Raw genomic sequence first — 22831 nt, forward strand, 5'->3', positions numbered from 1 at the left:
AGGTATATTGCTGTACATTAGCCATAGCATTTAGTCTATAATGGATTTCACAATAATACACAGTAGCAGGTCTATCATTTTCCTGCTTATGAAGCATTATGACAGACTGACTGATTAGAACAGAAGGAAGCACTATGTTGAAGGTCACATGCCAAAATGTCAATAAATCAAAGCTTTGCACTGCTGTGGAATGGTGCATCAAAGCCCCATCAAAACAATAACTGTACTGTGGGTTGAACAAATAAATATCTGCAGAGAAAAAGAGGAAACAAATCCATGTAAAGTTGCCAATCCCCAGCTGGGGGCAGGGATTCCCTGGTTTGGAGGCCTTCCCCCCACTTCAGGGTTAGCACAGAAAGTGGGGAGGGGGGGAGGATGTCTGCTGGGCACTCCATTATACTTTATGGAGACCAATTCCCATAAGGTATAGTGGAAAATTGATCCATGGGTATCTGGGGCTTGGGGGCGGGGTATTTTTTTTTTTAGGTAAATGCACCAAATTTTCAGCATAGCATCCGATGCCTCTCCTCAAAACACCCTCCAAGTTTCAAAAAGATTGGACCAGGGGGGCCAATTCTATGAGCCCCAAGAGAAGGTGGCCCTATCATTCATTATTTCTAAATGAATGGAAGGCATTTAAAAGGTTTGCGGTCCTTTTAAAAGTGACTGCCAGAACTCCCTTTGGAGTTCAATCATGCTTGTCACAACCTGTCTCCTGGCTCCACCCCCAAAGTCTTCAGATATTTCTGACCTGACAACCGTAGATGCATGCTAGGAGACCACCAAAGGGAACACCCTACAGTAGTAGTATACCACAGTATATTACCCTGTCAGACCCATTTGGAGTATTGTAGCCAGTTCTGGAAGTCTTTTTATAGGAAGGACATAAAACCTTCAGAGCATGTGCAGGGGAGAGTGATGAGGATGATTACAGGTTTGGAGGCTAAACCTTACAAAGAAAGGTTTGAGGGACTGGAAATGTTCAGCCTGGAAATGAGGAGGTTGAGAGGGGATATGATTACTTAGAGGAGGGTAGGGTGCTATTTCACCCTGACCTGGATAGCCCATGCTAGCCTGATTTTATCAGTTAGCAGAAAATAAGCAGGGTCACCTCTGGTTAGTCTTTGGATGGGAGACCATCAAGAAATACCATGGTTGCTACATGGAGGCAGGCAATGGCAAACCATCTAGGAATGTTTCTTGCCTTGAAAATCCTTGTCATGATCCTAGGCCTAGTGAGGCCTACAGGCTCCATGGAAGCCTGTATTAAAGTTGCTAAAGGGCCTACATTTCTCAGAAATCCTTCTGTCCCTCTAATTGGGTAAGCAAAAGTTTTGGAGGGAAAACTTGCCCAGAGGGATAGGACCTGGGAGGAAACAATAAAAGGCCAGCTAGAGAGGGAAGTATGTTCCTTCTGGAAGGGCTGTAGGTAGAAAGGTTCTGTGTAGAAGGCTGTACTGGAGAAGGCTGCAGCTGGGGAGAGATCCCTCATCCAAGGAGGTCAAGTGAGACAACTGAAATTAAAGGAGGGGAACGTGCAGTTAGTTGCATCAGGGCTTTTATTTCTTTGTACCAACTTTTATTGGTTTTATATTCACCGTTGCACTAAAAGTTTTTACAAACCACTTATTGTTTTTGGGCACTTATAATAAACCTGTTGTTGTTATACTTCCTGGGTCCTCATGTTTCTTTGGTCACAGATAGGAGTTTACTAATAAGGAAGATGAGGGTGGGTGGATGCACTCGGCCCTCCCAGACAGACCCTTACCAGAGTGGTGGCAGCCAGTAGAGGCCCTCCTTCTTCTCCTGCTGTGTTACAACCCTATAGGGTTACCACAAGTTGGCTGCAATTATGCCAAAAGTGGGAGCACTATTTCAGTTGTTAGTGGAGGATAGGACTCATGGGTTTAAATTACAGGTGGGGAGATATTGGCAGGGTATTAGGGAAAATGTTATAACAGTCAGGGCAGTTCAGTGGGTGAATTGGTTGCCCAGGGATGTTGTGGTTCTCCCTCCTTGAGGGTGTTCCAGTGGAGACTGGACAACTATTTGCCAGGGATGCTTGATGTTATCCTGCATATTGCAGGGGTTGGACTGAATGATCTATTGGCACCTTCCAACTTAAAAAAAAATTCTAGGAGGGGTATTTTCTTTGCTAAAATAGACACATGACAGAAGGCGTTGTAATGGTCCTCACTATAGGCCAGTGGAAACTTTATAAATCTCTTATTATGCTGATAAGGATTAGATTTGCAGCTACATGCAAGTAAGAAGTATGTCTTCCCTTCAGGTTAAGGGACAAATGTTCAGGAATGAGGATTAATCCTGTCTTGGATTTCCTCTACTGGGACTCCTGTGACACTTGCATTTTGAAACTTCCTTTGACACTGATTACTATATGAAGCGGCAATAATAAGATTGAGGTTGCTTTGAGTTCCACTAAAGATGAAGTCTCTAGTGCACACTATCTAGAAGACAGTGAACATCAATTTCAATATATTTTCTATTGACTTCCAATTACATTCTCACTCTTTTTAATTTTGAAGTAAACCAATAGTTTGAGAATTCTCTCATAACTAATAGCTATCAAAATGCTATTGAAAGATGCAACAGTTCTCATGTTTGATACAAATCAATTTATTTTCAAATAATTTTGTTCCCTGTTACATGCAAGGACAGTTTCAGGTATTTTTGGCACTGTTGGCATGCTGGAACAGTAGTGCAAATGGAATAAATTAAAATGTTCTTGAGTACAGAGAAATGAGGAAAATGTATGTACTCTGTCAACTGAGATTTAAGACAATTTTAAAAGCAATCACTTTTCAGTTGTTTATACTAATGTCCCTCATTAATGTTTAAAAAAAACCTTTTTCTTCATGCTTTGAATATTAGTAACATTTCTACCTGATCCACAGAACCACAGAAACTGCCCACAGCTATAGGAACACTACTGTCCATGGAGTCCCAGTGCCTAATGCACAAGCTTGTGTATCCTTCCAAACAAGGATAACAAGTGAGTTACAAATTATTGATTGGATTTCTGGTCTTTTCTCCCATGTGCTATAACAGATCTGCACAGGAAATCTCTTTCCATGTGGGAACTACATTCTCACTACTCCTTTCCTTCTAATCCTTGTGCTTCCCTACTAATGTAATTGCAAGATCTTTTCATAAGAATGATATGAAGAGTGTTCACTGCAATGTTGTACACAGATAATACATATTCAATAGTAAGAGGAGCTGTGGCCTTGTCTATGACTTGGTCTGAATTAAGCATTTGGGTTTCCCTGGATCTCAGATTGATTTGATACATACAAATGAAATTTATTTCTTAGTAAAGAATGCTGAGATATGAATTTTTGAAGAATTTAAATATCACTAGTTTGACAAGAATGTCAATGGAATGGATTCCATAGTCACCAGAGTGAAAGGAACATGATTGCTAGAGTGAGGGGAGGAGATTTCCCCCCCTAGATTTCCCATCTACCTGCATCCTCCCCACCCCTTTCATGCCCCATGTCCATTTTGTTCTACAACTCAGTAGACAGATTTCAGGGTGTGTGGGCAAGGAAAGATGGCAAAGATCTTTTGTGTGAGCTCCTTCCACTCATTTAACTGTTGGATTCAATTTGGATCCAGTGATCAACCAGTGGAAGGTGCTGAGAGTTGCAGATCTTTCCCACATCCCCTCTGCTGCAGTCCTTTCTCACTCTGGGAAAGTTTTAGCCCCAGCCATCTGTATAAACAATTCCCTTTGGATTCAAGAAATGGGTTGGATCACTCTTTCTGGTTCTTCTGACAGTGCATCTCTGCTAACAGAGGAGGGTGGAGATGGTGATTTTGCCCCTTTCCTTTTGCCTACTGTATCTTCCGAACCCATATGGGTATTAGACCATGTGGGTCCCACAACTCTGGGAATAAACTTTTCTGAGAGTGGAGAGGCTGCTAGAAGCAGAAGAACATGGGAGAGATCTGTAATCCTAGCATCTGCAAAACACTAAATCCAACCCACAATTATTATGTTGAATTCAGTGTTTGTTTATTATCTTTATGGTTTTTGCAACCACAGTCATAAACATCAAATTGAATCCAGTGTGTAAGTCTACTGACTTACACAAATGGTTGATTTTATGACTCATGCCCAAGCCTCTACACAGACTATTACATATATTACAGGTTGACAGAATGAATGACAAAATATGATTGTTTGGTTATAGGGTCTGTACAAACCTGTCTTATGTAGGTAAAAATACAGCACAGCAAAGAATACTTTTTAACCCATCTTTGGGTAAACCATTTTTGAATCTATAATACAAAATATGCCTATGAGAAATACAATTTTCCAACATACAGTGCACTTAAGATCATTTCAAAATCAGCTCCTTATCATTTATGATCAGCTCTTCACTTACTGATGGTTGCAACTAAACTTCAACCATGGCTTATGAGAGGAAACAATTGAGGTATCCAGCGGACAGGTTGCAGAATCACATGCTCATCTAATTAACATTTTTCTATTAACAGATGTTTGCAATTTGACAAAAGTGGTTTAATGCCTATATATCTGTAGTTTTCTTCAAAATGTATACATTTGGTTTCTCCCATGTTATTAAAAAAATGTCCTGCAATGGAGAAAAAACATTTGTTAAAGTTCATCTTTGTTAAATTGTGTTAAGAACTGAGATAGTAATGAGTAACAATGATATAAACTTGTGTTTACAGTATCTATCTCTTCTGAGAATATGTAAAAAATACTTAGGCAAATTGACATAAAAATAAACTTAAGCATAACCATTGATGATTAACCACCATTCACTGATTACATTTTAACTGGAACTCTTAACTTTTATACTAGTATACCTGATGTTTTGTTTTGTCAGTTGGATCTGGTTGCTGATTGAAATAAAACTGAATCTGAATCACCATTTACTGTAGTACTGAGAGTAGTTTAGCACACTGGGGCCGAGGTCAGACGCACATAAACTGACGAGATGGGCATGGATGAAAGCCAGATGCATGTCGGATTTTATGCGGTTAGGGTTAGGGTCAGCATCTGGCAATGGTCGTTGGCTCGTTCGTGTCCCGAACTGCCACGACTGAGACGCGGAGTTTTTTGATAGTACATTAAAACCGGAATAAGAATGCTTCCGACGACTCCCGCGCGTACTTTCTATGTTTGAACGCTCCATTGTAGCCGACTCGTCGCAAGTGCACATCCGCTTCCCTGCGAGAGCCCACTCCAAATGATATAATTGCACCAGCAATTGTTGACTCAGCCTTCCAAACACATCGGGTTGTAAATGGGGGGGGGGGAGGAAGATCACCCACTTTTGCTGTCTCCCCACCAGGCGGAGAGACAGCAAAGAGTGTTGCCGTGCTCCCCCCCCAATTTAAACACCCAGCGGGGTGTTTAAATGGGGGAGGACGATCTCCCACCTTTGCTGTCTCCCCACCAAGCGGAGAGACAGCAAAGAGAGTTGCCGTGCCCCCCCCCCATTTAAACACCACGGTGGGGTGTTTAAATGGGGAGGGGGAGGAAGATCACCCACCTTTGCTGTTTCCCCGCCAGGCGGAGAGACAGCAAAGAGAGCTCCTGGGCTTCCCCTTCCTTTCTGGGTGTTTAAATGGGGGGGGGGGGGCAGATCGCCCACCTTTTCTGGCACTTTTTTTTTTTTAAAGCCAAGCACACTATCCCACCTACTGCGCTTGCACGAATGTGGAATGCCATCTCAAAAAATGAGGTCCAGTTGAGAATAAATAGGGAAGAGGCAGTTTAAGGCTTACATATTCTTTTTGTGGTTTTGATGTAACATTCAACATGTAACATGCAAAGCGAGAACTTGTACATCTCTTCTGCACATGAGACATTTCTGTAGCTGCAGCCTATAAAAGGAACATGAGATCTTCCCCTTGGAGAACAACAGCAAAAGCACAAAACATGGGACCATGTCTCACTTGTACTCAGGGGTGGTCAAACTGTGGCTTGGGAGCCACATGTGGCTCTTGCATACATATTGTGTGGTTCTCAAACCCCCCACCGCCCCATCAGCCGGCTTGGAGAAGGCAATTGTCTTTTTAAATCACCTCTCCAAGCCAAGCCAGCCAGCAGTTTGGAGAATGCATTTGAAGTTAAAGTTACTTTCTTTCCAGTTCTCCTTCCCCATCTATTTGCCTTCCTTCCTCCCTCCCTCCTTCCCTCCCTCCAACATCTGACCTTCATGTCTTGCAACTTTGACATTTATACTCTGTGGCTCTTATGATAAACAAGTTTGCCACTCCTGCTTGTACTTTTGCCACCGCTTCCTTGTCAATGCAAAACCTCCCTAATTTATTAGCATACTTCACTGGAGTTTAAGGAGTTTTACATCTGTTGTACTGGAATTATTTTTTCACAAATCATAAATTTAGAAATTCAGATCTACTGTATTATGAAACAAAATTGGTTACTATAAATTTGGAGATAAAGTGACAGTAGATGATTATAAATCAGTCCATATCAGAAAAGCAATTCAGCACTGAAACCAGTATGAACAGGGATATTTGTTTTTTAGACCGGCTTGATCTGTATGTTTAAGATGCAGGCAGCTGTAAATTTTACAACTTCAAAGATATTATTTTTGAGTTCTCTAATTGCATGTTCTCCATTATGGATCCAGCAATCCACTGTTGCTAAGATAATGGATGTCCCCCACTTTCTGCTTCCTTTCTGGAATCTCTTCTGACTCCAAGATATAGTGTGGGGTAATAGCCATGTGGGTTAGTTTGCTGCAGTGTGTGCATGTGTATGCGTGCATGGGCCAGTGGGCTGCATTGAGGAAGGAAAGGGGAGTATAATCAGGGAGGGTTTTTTAGCAGGAATGCACAGTAACACAGTTCTGGCTGGTTTGGTGTCAGGGGTGTGTGGCCTAATATGCAAATAGGTTCCTGCTGGGCTTTATCTAAAAAAAAGTCCTGAGTATAACTGACCCTTCTTGCTTATTTCATGAGCAGACCAGGTGGCTATTATGTGTCCAACAACCCCATGGATCAATTTCTCAGGTTTGGAAGGGACTACTGGAGGGAAGGAAAGGTGGGGATGGTCCACAACTATCAGTATCTTCTGCTGCTGGATCACTAGATCCACAATGGAAGGAATATGTCTTTTGAAAGGAAACAATCGGGAAATGGGAATAACCAACCAAATTAGAAGAAGAAGAAGAAGAAGAAGAAGAAGATATTGGATTTATATCCCGCCCTCCACTCCGAAGAGTCTCAGAGCGGCTCACAATCTCCTTTACCTTCCTCCCCCACAACAGACACCCTGTGAGGTGGGTTGGGCTGGAGAGGGCTCTCACAGCAGCTGCCCTTTCAAGGACAACCTCTGCCAGAGCTATGGCTGACCCAAGGCCATGCTAGCAGGTGCAAGTGGAGGAGTGGGGAATCAAACCCGGTTCTCCCAGATAAGAGTCCGCACACAAACCACTACACCAAAATTAGGTAGCAGACAGTAAAAATAAACTAACAGAAGTGTAAGATGAAACTGATTTTAAAATGCATCAAAGTAGAAATACTTTCTAGAAAACGCCACTTTGTGCTGTATTATCATAGCAAATAACCCTGCATCATGCACAGATATTCTACAGATTTTAGTTCTAATGTGAAAATGTAATCAACTGTTTAAAAAGTTAGGCAATACTGAAGAACAAGCTATACAGTATCATGAAAAGGGCAGATGGGTACCTACTTCAGAATGAAAACATCTGCATAATATGTGCACCCAATTCTGCCTGTTCATCATGAGGGAACATTGCAGTAGTTACAGCTGCAGGAGAAACCCTTCTGTGTATACAGATGCACAATTTTCAATAACTTTTCTGTTTAGATAGGGACTGCCAGATGAAGAAACAGTAAGGCTGAATATAGAGGACATTAAAACACCCAATAAGGATGGAAGTTATTTCTCTGCTGATTTGTATTCTTCTATATGTATGCTAACAACTGCTGAAAGTTTCATGGTTTCTTGGGTATAGCTCCTGGGAAAAGAATCAACATTCAGCACTGATAAGATTTCTGTAATAGAACTCTTCCCTGCTATAAAAACATACCAATAAGAACATCGCTTTTGAGAAAGAAAAAAAAAGCAAAGCTCCATTCCATTTCCATCGTAATCTTAAATCTATCTGAAATAAGAGAATTGAAGTCTACTGAATTTAAATATAGGCTTCATATACCCATTGACTATTCCTGCTACAGTGTGTTGGGAGTACAATTTACAATGTTTACTGTGTTTATTAGAAGGTACTCACTAAATTATTTGGATATGCATCTCATGGATGAATATCTACGATAAATGACCCTATAACCATTGCTAAATAAGAAAGTTATAATAGTTTGATCCAGCTGTTCTGTGAATGAATTGAGTTTGTCTGATGCGTTTACCTTCCCATTGCTTACCTCTCACAGCTTGGAGAACCTTTAGAAGCAGCTGAGATATGATATGACATAAATCAAGTAAAAGCTCCTTTTGCAGGAAGGCTATGTGATGCTGTGCAGACATGGCTGGAGCACAGGAGCAGGAAAAACTAAATGGCCCCAGATCGGTCACTGATCTGTTCAAGGATCAGCTGGCAGGAGTGAATCTAGATCCTTGGTACCTTTTTGTGTCCCTCCAAACAGATGATCGGCACCACTGCAAGTAGCCTGACTGGAGTAACACAAAAACAGCAACCTGCTTCTAAATAGGGGTTTGCATGAGTGTGGAATCTCATACGCATCCATGACTGCATATAGCTCTTTATCCAGATGGGCATGCAGTAGCAGCCTTCCAATGTATATGACCTTAGTTGCATGGAGTGATTATCTTAGGTTGCCAAATTCAGTAATGAATTATAAGGAAATATACAGGATTCAAGAAAAAGTTATAATCCAAAATAAGTGAATGTATGCTTTATTGAAGGATATAGAGATTAGGAGGATTGGAAGTTAAAATGAGCATTGCCAAGTCTAGCCATTCAGTTCCCTGCATGCACTCTTGTGAGATCTAATGATCACTAGAAACTCTTGATCTAGGAATTGCTCTACTCATTTAATATATGCATACATATACAGATCTGCTTCATCCCCAGTGGGACTACAATGTACCAAACTGCTATCATTAGATGAGTCACAGGACTGAACTAACAGAATTTGAGAAACATTTGCAGTTCAGTCCTATGAAGGTCAATATTACCAAGTGTGTTACTATGTCCAGGCACAAATAATTTATTTAAAGATATTGTGGGGAAAAAATGCTTTACCTTCAAGGTCTTCCACTGTCCAGTCTTCATACCATTTATAAAACTTCTCCTGTTAGGCCATTTTATAGTTGGCCCTGCTAAATAACTGGATTTATGACAACTGCCACTAGCTAGCATCATGTCTTTCTCCGGTTTAGCCTTCTCTGTCCTAATCCCATTTTCTTTAGATTTTCCTCATATGTTCAGTAAGACATCTGTCCAGTGTGATTCTATCCTTCCTAAAATTTGATAACCAAATCTGGATCTAAATCTGGAATGTCCACCTGAGGCAAAATAAAAGGAGCCTAGGTTAATTTTTGTGAACAAGTATATCGCAGAAGTGAGGTCTTACATTTCATCATCATATTCTTTGGGTGGAGATACTGCAATGACCAAATCAATCCAATCCTGTAAAGCAAAGGTATTAAATCAGAAATCACACCTTCAAAGTATACTTTTTTCTTAGAATATAATAGTGAGAATGACATTTTAATGCATATTTTTCTATCACTATCACTATACATTAGGTTTTACACATGGAAGGCCAAATGACACGGAATGCCTGATGACATGGACTGTTGTCAGAGCTGGTCTAGATGCTATAGTTGTAATGAGTCATTTTGTAGAAAAATAGGTGGTGGAGCTCATCCAGGGATTGTTATGCAGCTGCACATACTATTCAATGGACAAGGAGGTGGAACTCTCAGAAAGGTTCAGGAGCTGCACTCCTGTGAACTCCCACTGAATCCGAGGCCTGCTTGTAATAGAGATTAGGATCCTTGTGGCAACTTGGAATCTATGCTTTGTTTTCATTACATAAGTAGCATTTCTTTATTTCTTTATATTTTATTTACAGTTCACTTTTCTCTCCAGTGGGGACCCAAAATGATTGTTTTCTTCTCCTCCATTTTATCCTCAGAGGTTGAAGCTGAGAATATGTAACTGACCCAAGGTCACCCAACGAACTTCCATGGCATTTCTACTTGTGCAAGATGTCCACTGATTCCCTCTCCAGCTATAGGCCAAAGAAGATGCTGGAAAAACTAAATGTTAAATTATAATTTTGAGACTGTCAGAGCTATACTATAAGGATTTCTCCCTATGCAAAGTATAAAAAGACTGCGTAAAAGGAATAGCTTTTAATGAACCAAAGTGAATGCTAATAACCTCCATATTTACCTAATTAATCTGTGCATTTCTTTGTACTGTATTAATTAATTGATACATATATTATAGTTTTAAGTATGAGATTCCTATACCTCCTTCGCTTTTATTTCTGTAGAAAGCCAGTTTGTTATTCTTATCTTCTTGTATTAAACCAATAAACTGATTAATAATGCATAGCCACTTCTAAAATGCAAAGTGAGATATATAAATAAGAGAAATACCAGACTAGATAAGACAGTGGTTGCTAACTTACCCCTCCCATGTTCCAGGCTTTGGTGAGAGTTGCTCGAGCTTCCTCCAGCTTAACATCCAATAAAATCTTGCCATTCACAGCCATTATTTCATCCCCCTTGACAATTCCTCCTGATAAAAAGAAATATAGGAACGTCTCTCTGAATTTCATCGGCATTTAGTACCCAGCACTGTGAAAAATCTGCAGTATTTATTGAAGGGAAGAATCCTGGGTAACTGATACAGACATATCATGCTGTTTAAAAACAAATACAGGAATCCAATGAGATAAATACTATTTTTATAGTTATAGTCACATAAGAGTAGAACCTACTGACTTACATGTATGGCACAATTTAACCCTACAAGGGAGTTTTTTAAAAGAACTATCAAAGCTAGTTTGTAGTTTATAATAAAAATATCTCAGTGTAATATTATGTTATACATCTCTTGTTTACTTATGGCAATAAACAAAACTGTATGGGAGAACAATGCCTCTCTGGGCCCAGGTGTTTCAAGGCAGGGTGTACCAATGTAGAGTAGGGAACAAAGAAGAGGGTGGAGCTTAGCTCAAGGACAAGTGTGAAACTAGGATATAAAAAGAGAGGAAAGGGAAATGGGAGGAGAATGGCAGGAGAGAGAAGGCACAGAAACAGAAAGGAAAGCCAAGCTAGCTAAGGGGAGAAGAAGAAGACAGACAGTGAGAAGAACTGTCTCAGACAAAAGGGCAGGTTGCCGATTCATGATCTTCTCCTTTGTAATATATTGTAACCCTGAGGTGGGTGAAGATAACCACACCTTCAGGGACCTGGAGTGGTCAAATTTTTAAAAAAATCTGTCCAAGGAAGCAATGACTGGGATGGTGCTCTCAAGACCCCATGGACCCCAGGTATAATGTTCCTTAGCCCCCAGAGGGCATCACATTTGAGCACAAAAACATAAACTGCTATGGAATCAGCACTATCTTTTTGTCTTTCCCATCATTTCTTATAAGGCCAACAGACAAACTTTAACTTAGCATTCTTTAATTTATCTTTTTCCCTCTTAAGAAATCCATTCCTGAAGCAGAGTCTTACGGTGTCTGGAGGCTTGCAAAACTAGCTACACTGGCTTCCAGTTGAGCACTGGTTTTGGTTCAAGGTTTTGGTTATGACCTTTAAGGCCTTGAGCGGTCTGGGTCTACAAAACCGCCTACTCCACTATATCCCTGGAAATCTGGATTGAAAAAAAATTAATAGGATGCCATTAGGATTTGTAATTGTTATTTTAATCATTTTTACTGGTCTTAAATATTGTATTTATAAACTACATTGTACATCACCCAGAGCCAGCTTTGGTTGGGATAGAGCGATTCATCAAGTTGACAGTATAAATAAATATAAATAAACTATATCAAAACACACACTCCTTTTTTTTATGCCAACTGAGACACCCCAGCTATTCAGTTTACTGCTGCCATCTGAAGTTTCTTTATCTCACAAATACCTTCAAGTATACTTTGGAAGATATTGATACAGCAAAGCAACTAACATAGTTGACAAAGACAAGGATTAATTCAATATTTATTAAGCTTTAAATAACAGAAAAAATAGTGCACTAAGCCAAAATACCACTACTACAATTACTACTACTAATAATATAAAAAACCAGAACACTAAATCTAAGTACTATCCCTGAATATACTTCGTTTAGGTATAATAACCTGATGTTTCTGTTAAATTTAATCTAACATATGCACTGTGCTTGGCTGCTCTGCTTACCAAGGATTTCAGGCAATGTTCTCTTAACAGTGGGTGCTTTCACATGCTGTTTCCGGATTTTGCTATTCTTACATAGTAAAAATCCAGTTGTGAAGTGTGTTATTTAGTGTGAGGGAATGCACCCAGTGTTTCCTCACTGTCTTCACTTTAAGTCCCCCTTTCCCAAATGGCCCTGACTTTTCCCAACCTTATAATGTTTAAACTGCTACCAATCGGGTCATGTTGGTCAGGTAATGAACCTTACCAACATAACCAATCACAGGCAAGTCACCTGTTCCCACCATTCTTGCCTGTCTTCTAAACTCACTCTATTCTGTGAATTTCTTATTCCTTTTAAACTTTACTGTTTGTTATTTAACTAAATCCATTATTTTGTTACATTACCTACCATGCTTGTCTGCAGCACCCCCTTCGTAAACAGCAGACACAACTATTTTTCCAATTGGAGAATCCATGCCTCCTTCAACTGCAAGATCTAAAGACCCTTCCTATTAAAGAAAGAGTTGTTCATAAAAGATGAAAGAAACTAAACATATAATACCATCCTTGAATTGTTTCCAGGATTAAAAACTATAAATACTTTTTTTTTTTAACAAAACACTATCAGTAATCCAAAACTTTTTTTTTTTTTTTTGCTACTTGCAAACTGGTATTGCATGATCTTAAATTGTCAGTTAGGGTAGCCATGGCTATGGCTTGCATATTACAAACATTAATCTGATTATATAATGCCAACTACACCAATTGCTGAGGCAATTCTGGAGACTTGCATACTGGGCAGACACTGCAACAGAATAAACATCTTATAAAAGCACCAATGTACTTTTTTGCATTTACAGTTTTCACTGTAGTTATTACATATATTACATAGTAATAATCAGGGCTTTTTTTCTGGGGAAGTAAAGCAGAAGAGAGTTCCAGAACCTTTTTGTAGAAACAAAATTCTCAAAAAAAATGTTTAAAAGTTAATGAGGGGCACCCATGTGTTTCTCTCGAGAGTTCTAGCACCTCTTTGTCCAGAAAAAAATCCCTTGAAACAATGCAAAGAACAGAAAGAAAAAAAGGGTGTTTACAATGAATAAGGAATGGGTATGCTTTATCTCTCTCATGGATTGCTACCTTGTTATGGCGAGAGGGCTTGCACGGTTCAATGACGCTGTGGGCTATGCCATGCAGGGCCGCCCAAGATGGACAGGCCACAGCTGAAAACCCAGACAAAATATGATCCACTGGAGAAGGAAATGGTAACCCACTCCAGTATCCTTGCCAAGAAAACCCCATGAACAGAAACAAAAGGCTAAAAGATATGGTGCTGGAGGGCCTGGCGTGACTTTGTCCATGGGGTCGCAAAGAGTCGGACTCGACTGTGTGACTGAACAACAACAACAAATACTTTATCTATTTTTTTTTTCATTCCAACATATAATAAAAATAGCCAGAGTTTTTTCTTTTTTTAAAGCAGGAATGCACAGGAACACAGTACCGGCTGGCTTGATGTCAGGGGGCGTTGCTTTTAAATGGGTCGGATCACTAACAGTTTTGCTAGTCCATTGGCACTACTTTTCCAGTACGAGCACTACGTGTGCAGAAAAAAACCCAGGAATTCAAATCAGTTCACATCTAGTTCACATCTACTTTCAAAAGTGAGTTTTGTTTCCAGACATAGGGGCGGGTAAATGATTTATCGAGCCAACATTCGCTCGCTCATTCACTGGCGCAGTGATATCATTTGCAGGGGGCTTTGGGAGGGAAGTGGTGGTGCGCTTCCGACGAGTCGCCAACAATGGAGCGTTCAAACAGAGAAATTCCGTTCAGGAACCATCAGAAGAATTTTGTTCTGGATTTAAAGCAGTCTCAAATTAGTTTGCACCCCAGTCATCTCAATGTGGGACTTGAACAAGCTAACCACCATTCGCAGATGCTGACGTTTGGACAACTGCTTAAAATTCGACATGCTTCCGGACTCCACTCATGCCCGTAGCGGGATTTTATGAATGTCTGACCTCACCCTTAGTTTCAGGGTTCAACAGAGTGTTTCAGAATTCAACAAAATGGAGGTGAGGCCTGGGGACATTGTCTCACACAGGTTGGCCCTCAGTACTAACAGCGGTCACGTGATATTATAAAGAGGAAATTCTAATATACTTAATGGATTGGACAAAAAGGCATACAGGAATAGACTGTACTTGTGCAAGGAAGGAGTCTTGCAATTATTTTGGATTTCCTAGTTGAGCTGTGTCCTTAAGAGCCCTTCAGAGCAGCTTTTTTGGGTAGTATGGGAGAGCACAGGAGACAGGAAAAGATGAGAAAGAATTTTTGTGGTTCTTTGGATCCAAGCCAATGTGAATTTGATCCCTATAACTTATTATTTTAGAATACAACTGCTATATCCAAACAAAGAAATGGCCTCCTAGAATCTTAACAGCTATCCTGCTTTTATCACATAGATTACCTTCTTAATATGCAGAAGTCGCACATCTTTTCCCATAATCTGATCAGGTGAAAACTAGAAGAATTAAAGAAACAACAGTGAATCATAACTACTTTTCAAATGAATATATGTAATGTGAAGTACAAAAAATTATGTGTGAGCCTTTCTAGATCCAATCTTGTCAGAACAATCTAAATTGCAGGCCTAAAGACAAGTTCACATCACAGCTCAGAAACTGAAAAGGTCCTCAATATAAAAAGTTACTTCAGAGAAAGAAAACAAATGAAAGAAAACAAATGGCCTACATTTTAGAATCCTTACCATTGTATAGGGATCAAAGTCTTCCACATACTTCTGGAAGCCCTGAAAATAAAGCAGACAATCACACATGTCCATCCAATAATAAATATAGGTAGGCACCCAAGCAAGCTAAGCTATGAAAGAACTGGAGATGAAGACATACAGTTGCCAGTGTTCCTCCTGACAGTAAAAAGATATATTTATATAGCACCTTAAAACTGAATTTGTGTTTTTCAGTAAACAAACAGTATGGGGAAACCTACTGAATTCAGTGAGAATGCTTAGAATTTAGTTGTTGTAGATTTAGTTTGTTTAGCCATAGTTAGAATCACAGCAAGTGGTTGAACTAATGTTGAACTACAATAGTATAATTACAATAGTGCAATTAAGAGCTGAAGTAGATGGTAGCAGAAGGCAGCATTCCCCACACAACAGTGGTCTTAACCAGAATCAGGCCCTGAGATGCTATTAAAAGAAGTTCCCAGTTGGAACTTGCTCAAAATGGCAGGGCATCCCTGAGATGAGGGCTGCCAATTCTGGGTTGGAAATTCTTGAAGATTTTTGGTTGGAGCATGGGGAGGGCAGAGTGCTCAATGGGGATATAATGTTGTAGAGTCTGCCTTCTCAATTTGCCATCTCCTCCAGGGGAACTGATGTGTGTTGTTTGGAGATTAGTTATAATTTCAGGAGAACTCCAGTCCTCACCTGGAAGTTGGCAACCTACAGGGGATGCATGTATAATCTAGTTTGGTTTTAAACCTGGCCAGCATATGTTCTTTCTGATAGTGCAACAGTGTAGGAGGCACTGCTAAAATGGAACTAATGCACATACAGCCAAGAAAAAAAATCCTTCTACAATTAATCTGTTCTCAATTGGACACATAACAAAATGCAGCTGTTCTGTGTAGGAATTCCTGTGTCCCAGTTTCACAGATATCTAATCTGTTTATAAAGTAGCTGTTCCACCAGGCGTTCAATGACTTTCACCCTACCATCAACTTGACAATGAATCTATGCAAGAAATACATTTTCTGGACACTACTGTAGAAATACACAATGGACACAGATACCACCTTATACTGACCAACTGACCAACCTACTGACCAACAAATATACCTGCATGCTTCCAGCTACCATCCTGAACACACCAAACATTCCATTGTATACAGCTAGGCTCTGTTCTACAGCCACATTTGCTCCAATCCTACAGACAGAGATTCTCACCTGAGAGATCTACAACAAACCGTTTTGGACCTAAAGTATCCACCTGATGAAGTCAGGAGACAGATTTACAAAGCCAGAATGATACCTAGAGAAAACCTGTTATGAGATAGGCCCCAAAAAGACAATAACAGAACACCACTAGTGGTCACACACAACTCTCAACTCAAGACAGTTCAGCTCATCACCAACAACTTACAGCCTCTATTGGATAGTGACAACTCTCTTTCACAAATACTGGGGGGCACACAGACAAACCCCCAATCCCAAACAACTTCTCACCCACAGTAATGTAACATCACATTTGAGCATGGATACTGGTACCAGAACCCAGATGCCAACTTTGCTGCCACATACACCCAAACAACACAATCACTGGACCTAACAGCATTAATTACACCATCTCAGGCTCATTCACCTGCTCATCTTCCAACATTACGTATGCCATTAAATGCCAACAATGCCCGTCAGTTCTCTACACAGGACAAACAGAACAAACCCTACACCAAAGGATAAATAGACACAAATCTGTCATCAGGAATTACAAAACTGAGAAACCTGTAAGAGAACACTTCAACCTTCCAAGACATTCAGTGGGTGACCTCAAAGTTGCTGTTTTACTGCAAAGGGACTTCAAGAACAGAATGGGAAGAGAAATTGCTGAATTACAAGTTATTATGAAACTTGGAACAAACACCTCCCTGGGACTGAACAGGGATATTGGTATCTTACCTCATTACATATGCTAAACCCATTCTCACTAATTAGAGTGATACATTCACTATATTTTTGTGGGTTTTTTTAGAATAGTTTATCTGAATAATGTCTGTGATATTATGGAGTATAACAGAGTAGAAATCTCTCTGACAGCACTACTCTTAGAAAAGGATGTTATTAGTTTAACCCATACTTGAGAGGTATACAACCACTGTATTCTAAAGTATTTTTAAATCAGTATTTGAACAGAATAGATTGAAGCATCATTCTACAGGAAAATGTTGTTATTTTAACCCATACTTTAGAGAAGGCCAATGGAACATTAGAACAGACTCTAATTTATTACTCTTCACAATTAAGAGACCTAATGACACTGTCATCAATCTCCAATTTTGACAGTTTTTACCTTTGCTGTTTTTTCCACGAAGTCAATCCAAACCAATGATTACCAGACTCCCAACTTGTCATTTTTTTAGTCTGCTAAAAGCATTTTCACTATTTTGCATACTAATTAATTGCCCACTCTCTTCATATGTAGGACTGCTAATATCATCTCATACTATTGTCTGACTAAGTATACTTTTAACACATGAAAGCTTACATTCTCAATGAAACTTTGCTGGTCTTGAAAGTGCTACTGAACTCCAACTGTGTTCTATTGCTTCAAACCAACACGGCTGCTCACCTGGATCTGCTCCACACACACTTATCCTCAACATATACTGGCAAATAAATGTAATAGAGGAACTAAACTAGACTTACAAGTGAACACTTTTAGGCTTGAGATGTAGCATTTATTTCAGTGTAGTTCAGCATATCAGATATTTTCTACATTGTATCCCTTTTTAAAACCTGAATTCTGATTTTACATGGATTTTATATTTTGGAACACATAAATTGCTTTCAAGCTGCATAACCAGGCCTTGAATTCAGCAGGGATGAGATGTCATCCCTGAAGAATACTTATCTGGGAAAATATGCTTTAAAAAAGAGTAGAAACAATGTCTTTGGACAAAAACTGCCAGAATCTAACAAACAAAGAATTGCTACTCTAGAATAAATACTTCAAAATATATTTAATGTTCTCAGGAAAGTATCACCAAATTGCCATCTGTGTACAGAAGTTCTCACAACAACATATAAAGCAGGCCACGTAGCATTATCCACATATTGCAGAAACAGAGAAAGGAGTTCTCATACTGCAACCTAGTGAGCCTGCAGCTAAGACCAGCCAGTGACTTTCCAGATCACGACTAATTCTCCTAGCGGCATCTGGATCAAGGTGGCTCGGCGGTGCTGATGTTGTTGGACCTATCGGCAGCGTTCGATACGGTCGACCATCGGCTTCTGGCGCGCCGCCTTGCCGACGCTGGGATTCAGGGGCTGGCCTTGCAATGGCTTTCCTCTTTCCTTGACGGTCGGGGACAAAGGGTGGCGATTGGGGAGGAACTGTCCCAGAGGCACACGCTTGACTGCGGCGTGCCTCAAGGGGCGGTACTTTCCCCGATGTTATTCAACATCTATATGCGCCCCCTTGCCCAGATTGCCCGAAGGTATGGGCTGGGTTGTCATCAATATGCAGACGACACCCAGCTCTATCTGCTTATGGACGGCCGGCCCGCCTGCGTCCCAGAAAATCTGGACCGGGCGTTACAGGCAGTGGCTAGGTGGCTTAGGCTGAGCGGGCTGAAGCTGAACCCAGCGAAGACAGAGGTCCTTTGCTTGGGTCGCTGCGGCCCGGGAAGGGAAATCCCCCTGCCAGTTTTTGACGGCGCACCACTGACAGCGTCGGGCAGGGTCAAGAGCCTGGGGGTGCTGTTGGAGCCTTCTCTGACGATGGAGGCTCAGATAGCAGCCACTGCCAAGTCCGCTTTTTTTCACCTTAGGCGGGCGAGACAGTTGGCCCCCTTCCTGGAACGCGACGACCTAGCAACAGTGATTCATGCTACGGTCACCTCGAGGCTGGACTACTGTAATGCCCTCTACATGGGGCTACCCTTGTGCCGGACCCGGAAACTGCAGTTGGTGCAGAACGCTGCTGCCCGGCTGCTATTAGGGCTCCCAAGATGGGAGCACATTCGGCCGGGGCTCCGGGATCTGCACTGGCTGCCAGTAACATTCCGAGTCCAGTACAAGGTGTTGGTCATTACCTTTAAAGCCCTGTATGGCCTAGGACCTGCCTACCTTAGGGACCGTCTCTCCCCACACGTTCCCCAGAGAGTACTACGTTCCGGCTCACAAAATCTGCTGGTAGTCCCTGGACCAAAGGAGGCCCGCCTAAAATCCACCAGGGATCGGGCCTTCTCAACAGCGGCACCTTACTGGTGGAACCAGCTGCCGGAGGAGGTGCGGGCCCTGCGGGACCTAGGGCAGTTCCGCAGGGCCTGCAAGACAGCCCTCTTCCGGCAGGCCTATAACACCTAACTGATATTTTGGATGGAACATCTTTGGATGGAACAAAATGCTCTTATAGACCGCTGCCTTTATTTTATCTTGTTTTATTAACTATGCTTTTATTGTATCTGTAAATGTTTTAAATGGAATTGTATGAATCATTGTGTTGTGAGCCGCCCTGAGACACTTCGGTGAGAAGGGCGGGATATAAGTCCATCAAATAAATAAATAAATAAATAAATAAATAAATAGCCATGGTACTAGTCTTGCCCTGTGCTATTAAAGTGCTTAATAGACAACAGGTGATACAGAAAATGTGGGAAGACAACATGTTCCTAGGATTTTAAGGCAACTTTCTTATTTCACAAACTGAAAGGAACAGCATATGCCAGCCACCAGGCCCAAAATTCCACCAAACATCTTCTTGATTATTCCAATTTACAGACAGCAATCTTCAGGCTGAAATCCCGGTGCATGAGCCATGTGTTTCACAAAATGCACATTTACTTAAGACTGTACAGTTCAAATCTGATTCATGATCATGACCTATGCTTTTCCAAGTAACAAGTTTTTAACAAATCCATTATTAACTTCATTCATACTCCACCTTTTCTCCCTATGGGGACCTAAACTAGTTTACAACATTTTTCTCTCATTCAAACAACCCTGTTTAGTAGGCTAGCCTAAGAGAATGTGACTGGTCCAAGGTCACCCAGCAAACTTCTATGTAGAGTGCAGATTTGAACCTGGGTTTCCCAGATCATAATCTGATATTCTTACTAGTTTGGTGAAGATTGGATTTAGAGGGGCTGTGGGTGCCCACAGGAAAGTGCAGGTACAGGAGTATGTCAAACGGACTCTCTGCAAGCTAGAGCTATCAAACTCACAGTTGCACCTCCCCAGGATGCTTCTCTAGCTGCCCTGCAAGTTGTGTGCAGATTAGCTTTTGGGAAGGGGGAGATCTTAGTCTCCATGTGCAAAAGGTGAAAGAGTATGTAAAAAACCCCCAAAACATGAGCTAGAGGCATCAAACAGGTAGCAGACCTCCCCATTATGCCCTTCTACTTGTCCACCAAGTTGTGTGACTTTGGGGAAGGGGAAGATCCTAGGATCCATGTGCAAAAGGGGGAGATTGAGTCAAACAGTCCCCTGCATTTCAACTTTAAATGACTTCAGTTCACTTTCCCAGTCCCCTCATCACTCAGCAACTGAGAAGGGTTTTAGAAGAATATACCCTCTCCCTTGCCTTGAGAATTAATGGCCTTGGCACCAGGTTGTCTGGCCCATGGACCAAGCAGACCATCAAAAATCAAAATGTGATCAATGGATGGTCTATCAAAAGCGGAAATGCATGGACTAGGCAAATGAACCATGAACCTACCCCCAGTGCATGCAAAAAGTAGGTCCATGGTCTGGTTTGTGCCCATCCCTACTTATCACTATACCACAATGTCCAGACACTGTTCAGATAGTATTGACAGGCCTGTAAGTAATTAATTTCAAACTTGTAAGCAAACGTCCATAATTTTTGTTCAATATTAGCTAGCATTAATAATACATTCAGATTCTGTGAAACTGTACCACTTATATTTGTAAGGCAGATGAGTTATATCCAGAATATAAACTATTTAATATGTATGTGATTAAATTTAGCGAAAAGGCTTGACAGTGGTTGACCATTGTTAAATATATTAGTTTTATATAAAATCTGAGTGGGATCCCTCAATTAATCCTGGGTTGTTGTTTTTTTACCAATTCTACCTCCCAATCTAGGCCACTATATGTCAGCACGGTTTCTCAGGAGCCCTTACAATACCATTTTAGGAAGTCTTTGTGTTGGGGTTCAAAGTTTTACAAACAAAGCTCTTTTTATGGATCACTGAATCCAGCTCCTTTCCTTATCAGACTTTTGCTCTTTGAAAAAAAAAATGTTGATTCAAAAGAGGGCTTGAAAGGGAACTTGGAGGAGGTAACTTTTGAGGGGTCACAGTTCAATAGTAGCACATATTTTTAGTGTTGCCAGTCCCCAGATTGTGCCTAGAGATCGCTTGGAATTACAACAGATCTCCACACTACAGAAATCAGTTCCTCTGAAGAAAATGGTTGCCCTGGAAGATGGACTCTATGATTTTTTATCCTGCTGAAGTCCCTCTCCTCCCCAAGCCCGCCCCTTCTCAGGCTCTACCCTTAAACCTCCAGGAATTTCCTAACCCAGGGCTGGCAACCCTATCTACTCTGCATCTGGGTTCCGTCTACTACAATAGGAACTACAGTACTTCTAGTTAAAAAGATCTTGGACATAGCTGTGGACAACCTCTACCACAAAGTTCATACAAGAAAATAGATGGGCTAGGTGGACAACTGGCATGACTTGGTATAAGTCAGTTTTCTATGGTGCGTCCAGTTTCTATTATTAGCAATAATTGCTATATTACATATAGAGATTATGTAAATATGGAAGGCTTCTAGAGATTTTGAAATTCCATAGTCACTCAGTGCTTAGAATTATTAATTTTCATTAAATGAATCAAGAACTTCAATTTAAAAGTATTCTATAACTGCAACCACCAGTTACAACTTTAAGGCTGTTGCAGACATAGGGTTGCCAAGTCCAATTCAAGAAATATCTGGAGACTTTGGGAGTGGAGCCAGGAGACATTGGGGGCGGAGCCAGGAACAAGGTTGTGGCAAGCATAATTGAACTCCAAGGGAGTTCTGGCCATCACATTTAAAGGGACAGCACACCTTTTAAAATGTCTTCCTTCCATAGGAAATAATGAAGGATAGGGGCACCTTCTTTTGGGGCTCAAAGAATTGGACCCCCTGGTCTAATCATTTTGAAACTTGGGGGGGTACTTTGGGGAGAGGCACTAGATACTATACTGAAAATTTGGTGCCTCTACCTCAAAAAACAGCTCCACCAGAGCCCCTGAAACCTCCAGATCAATTCCCCATTATACCCTATGAAAATCGATCTCCACATAGGGAATAATGAAGTGCTCAGCAGACGTTCCCCCCACCCCCCGTTTCTGGCAACTCTGAAGTGAGGGATTGGCATCTCTACTCATGAGTTGCAGCCAACTTCTTCCAAGTAACACAGACACCCCATCCCAAGAGGAAGCCTTTCCAATCGGAGACTGGAGCCTCCAGAGGGGGAAAGTCACGTGGTGGCTTTGGGGGCGGGGCTTTCCCCCCGCCAGCCAGCTGACTGGGGGTGGAAAGGCACCTGGGAAAGTGGAAGAACCCCTGCTGGGACCTGGGGATTGGCAAGCCTATGCAGACAGCATTTCTAACTGAATAAGATCCTCCACCCCCAATCTGTATAGTTTAAAGCAGGGCTTTTTTTGAGCAGAAAC

At 41.1% G+C, this 22831-nt stretch overlaps 1 protein-coding gene across 1 annotated transcript in view; it reads right to left on the reverse strand.

Annotated features, from left to right (window-relative positions):
- Window positions 1–2616: 2616 nt before the first annotated feature.
- USH1C (USH1 protein network component harmonin) overlaps window positions 2617–22831 on the reverse strand; it is a 174030-nt gene continuing 153815 nt past the window's right edge. Inside the window, exons 16-21 of the mRNA XM_060262188.1 lie at window positions 15165–15206; window positions 14865–14918; window positions 12801–12900; window positions 10675–10784; window positions 9607–9662; window positions 2617–4622 (exon numbers count right to left, since the gene is read on the reverse strand). Of these exons, the coding sequence (XP_060118171.1) occupies window positions 4610–4622; window positions 9607–9662; window positions 10675–10784; window positions 12801–12900; window positions 14865–14918; window positions 15165–15206 (375 nt within the window). The 3' untranslated portion in view covers window positions 2617–4609. The remainder of the gene's footprint in view (window positions 4623–9606; window positions 9663–10674; window positions 10785–12800; window positions 12901–14864; window positions 14919–15164; window positions 15207–22831) is intronic.

This window comes from Heteronotia binoei, chromosome 21 (genome assembly GCF_032191835.1).
Source record: "Heteronotia binoei isolate CCM8104 ecotype False Entrance Well chromosome 21, APGP_CSIRO_Hbin_v1, whole genome shotgun sequence".
In the NCBI taxonomy this organism is placed as follows: Eukaryota; Metazoa; Chordata; class Lepidosauria; order Squamata; family Gekkonidae; genus Heteronotia; species Heteronotia binoei.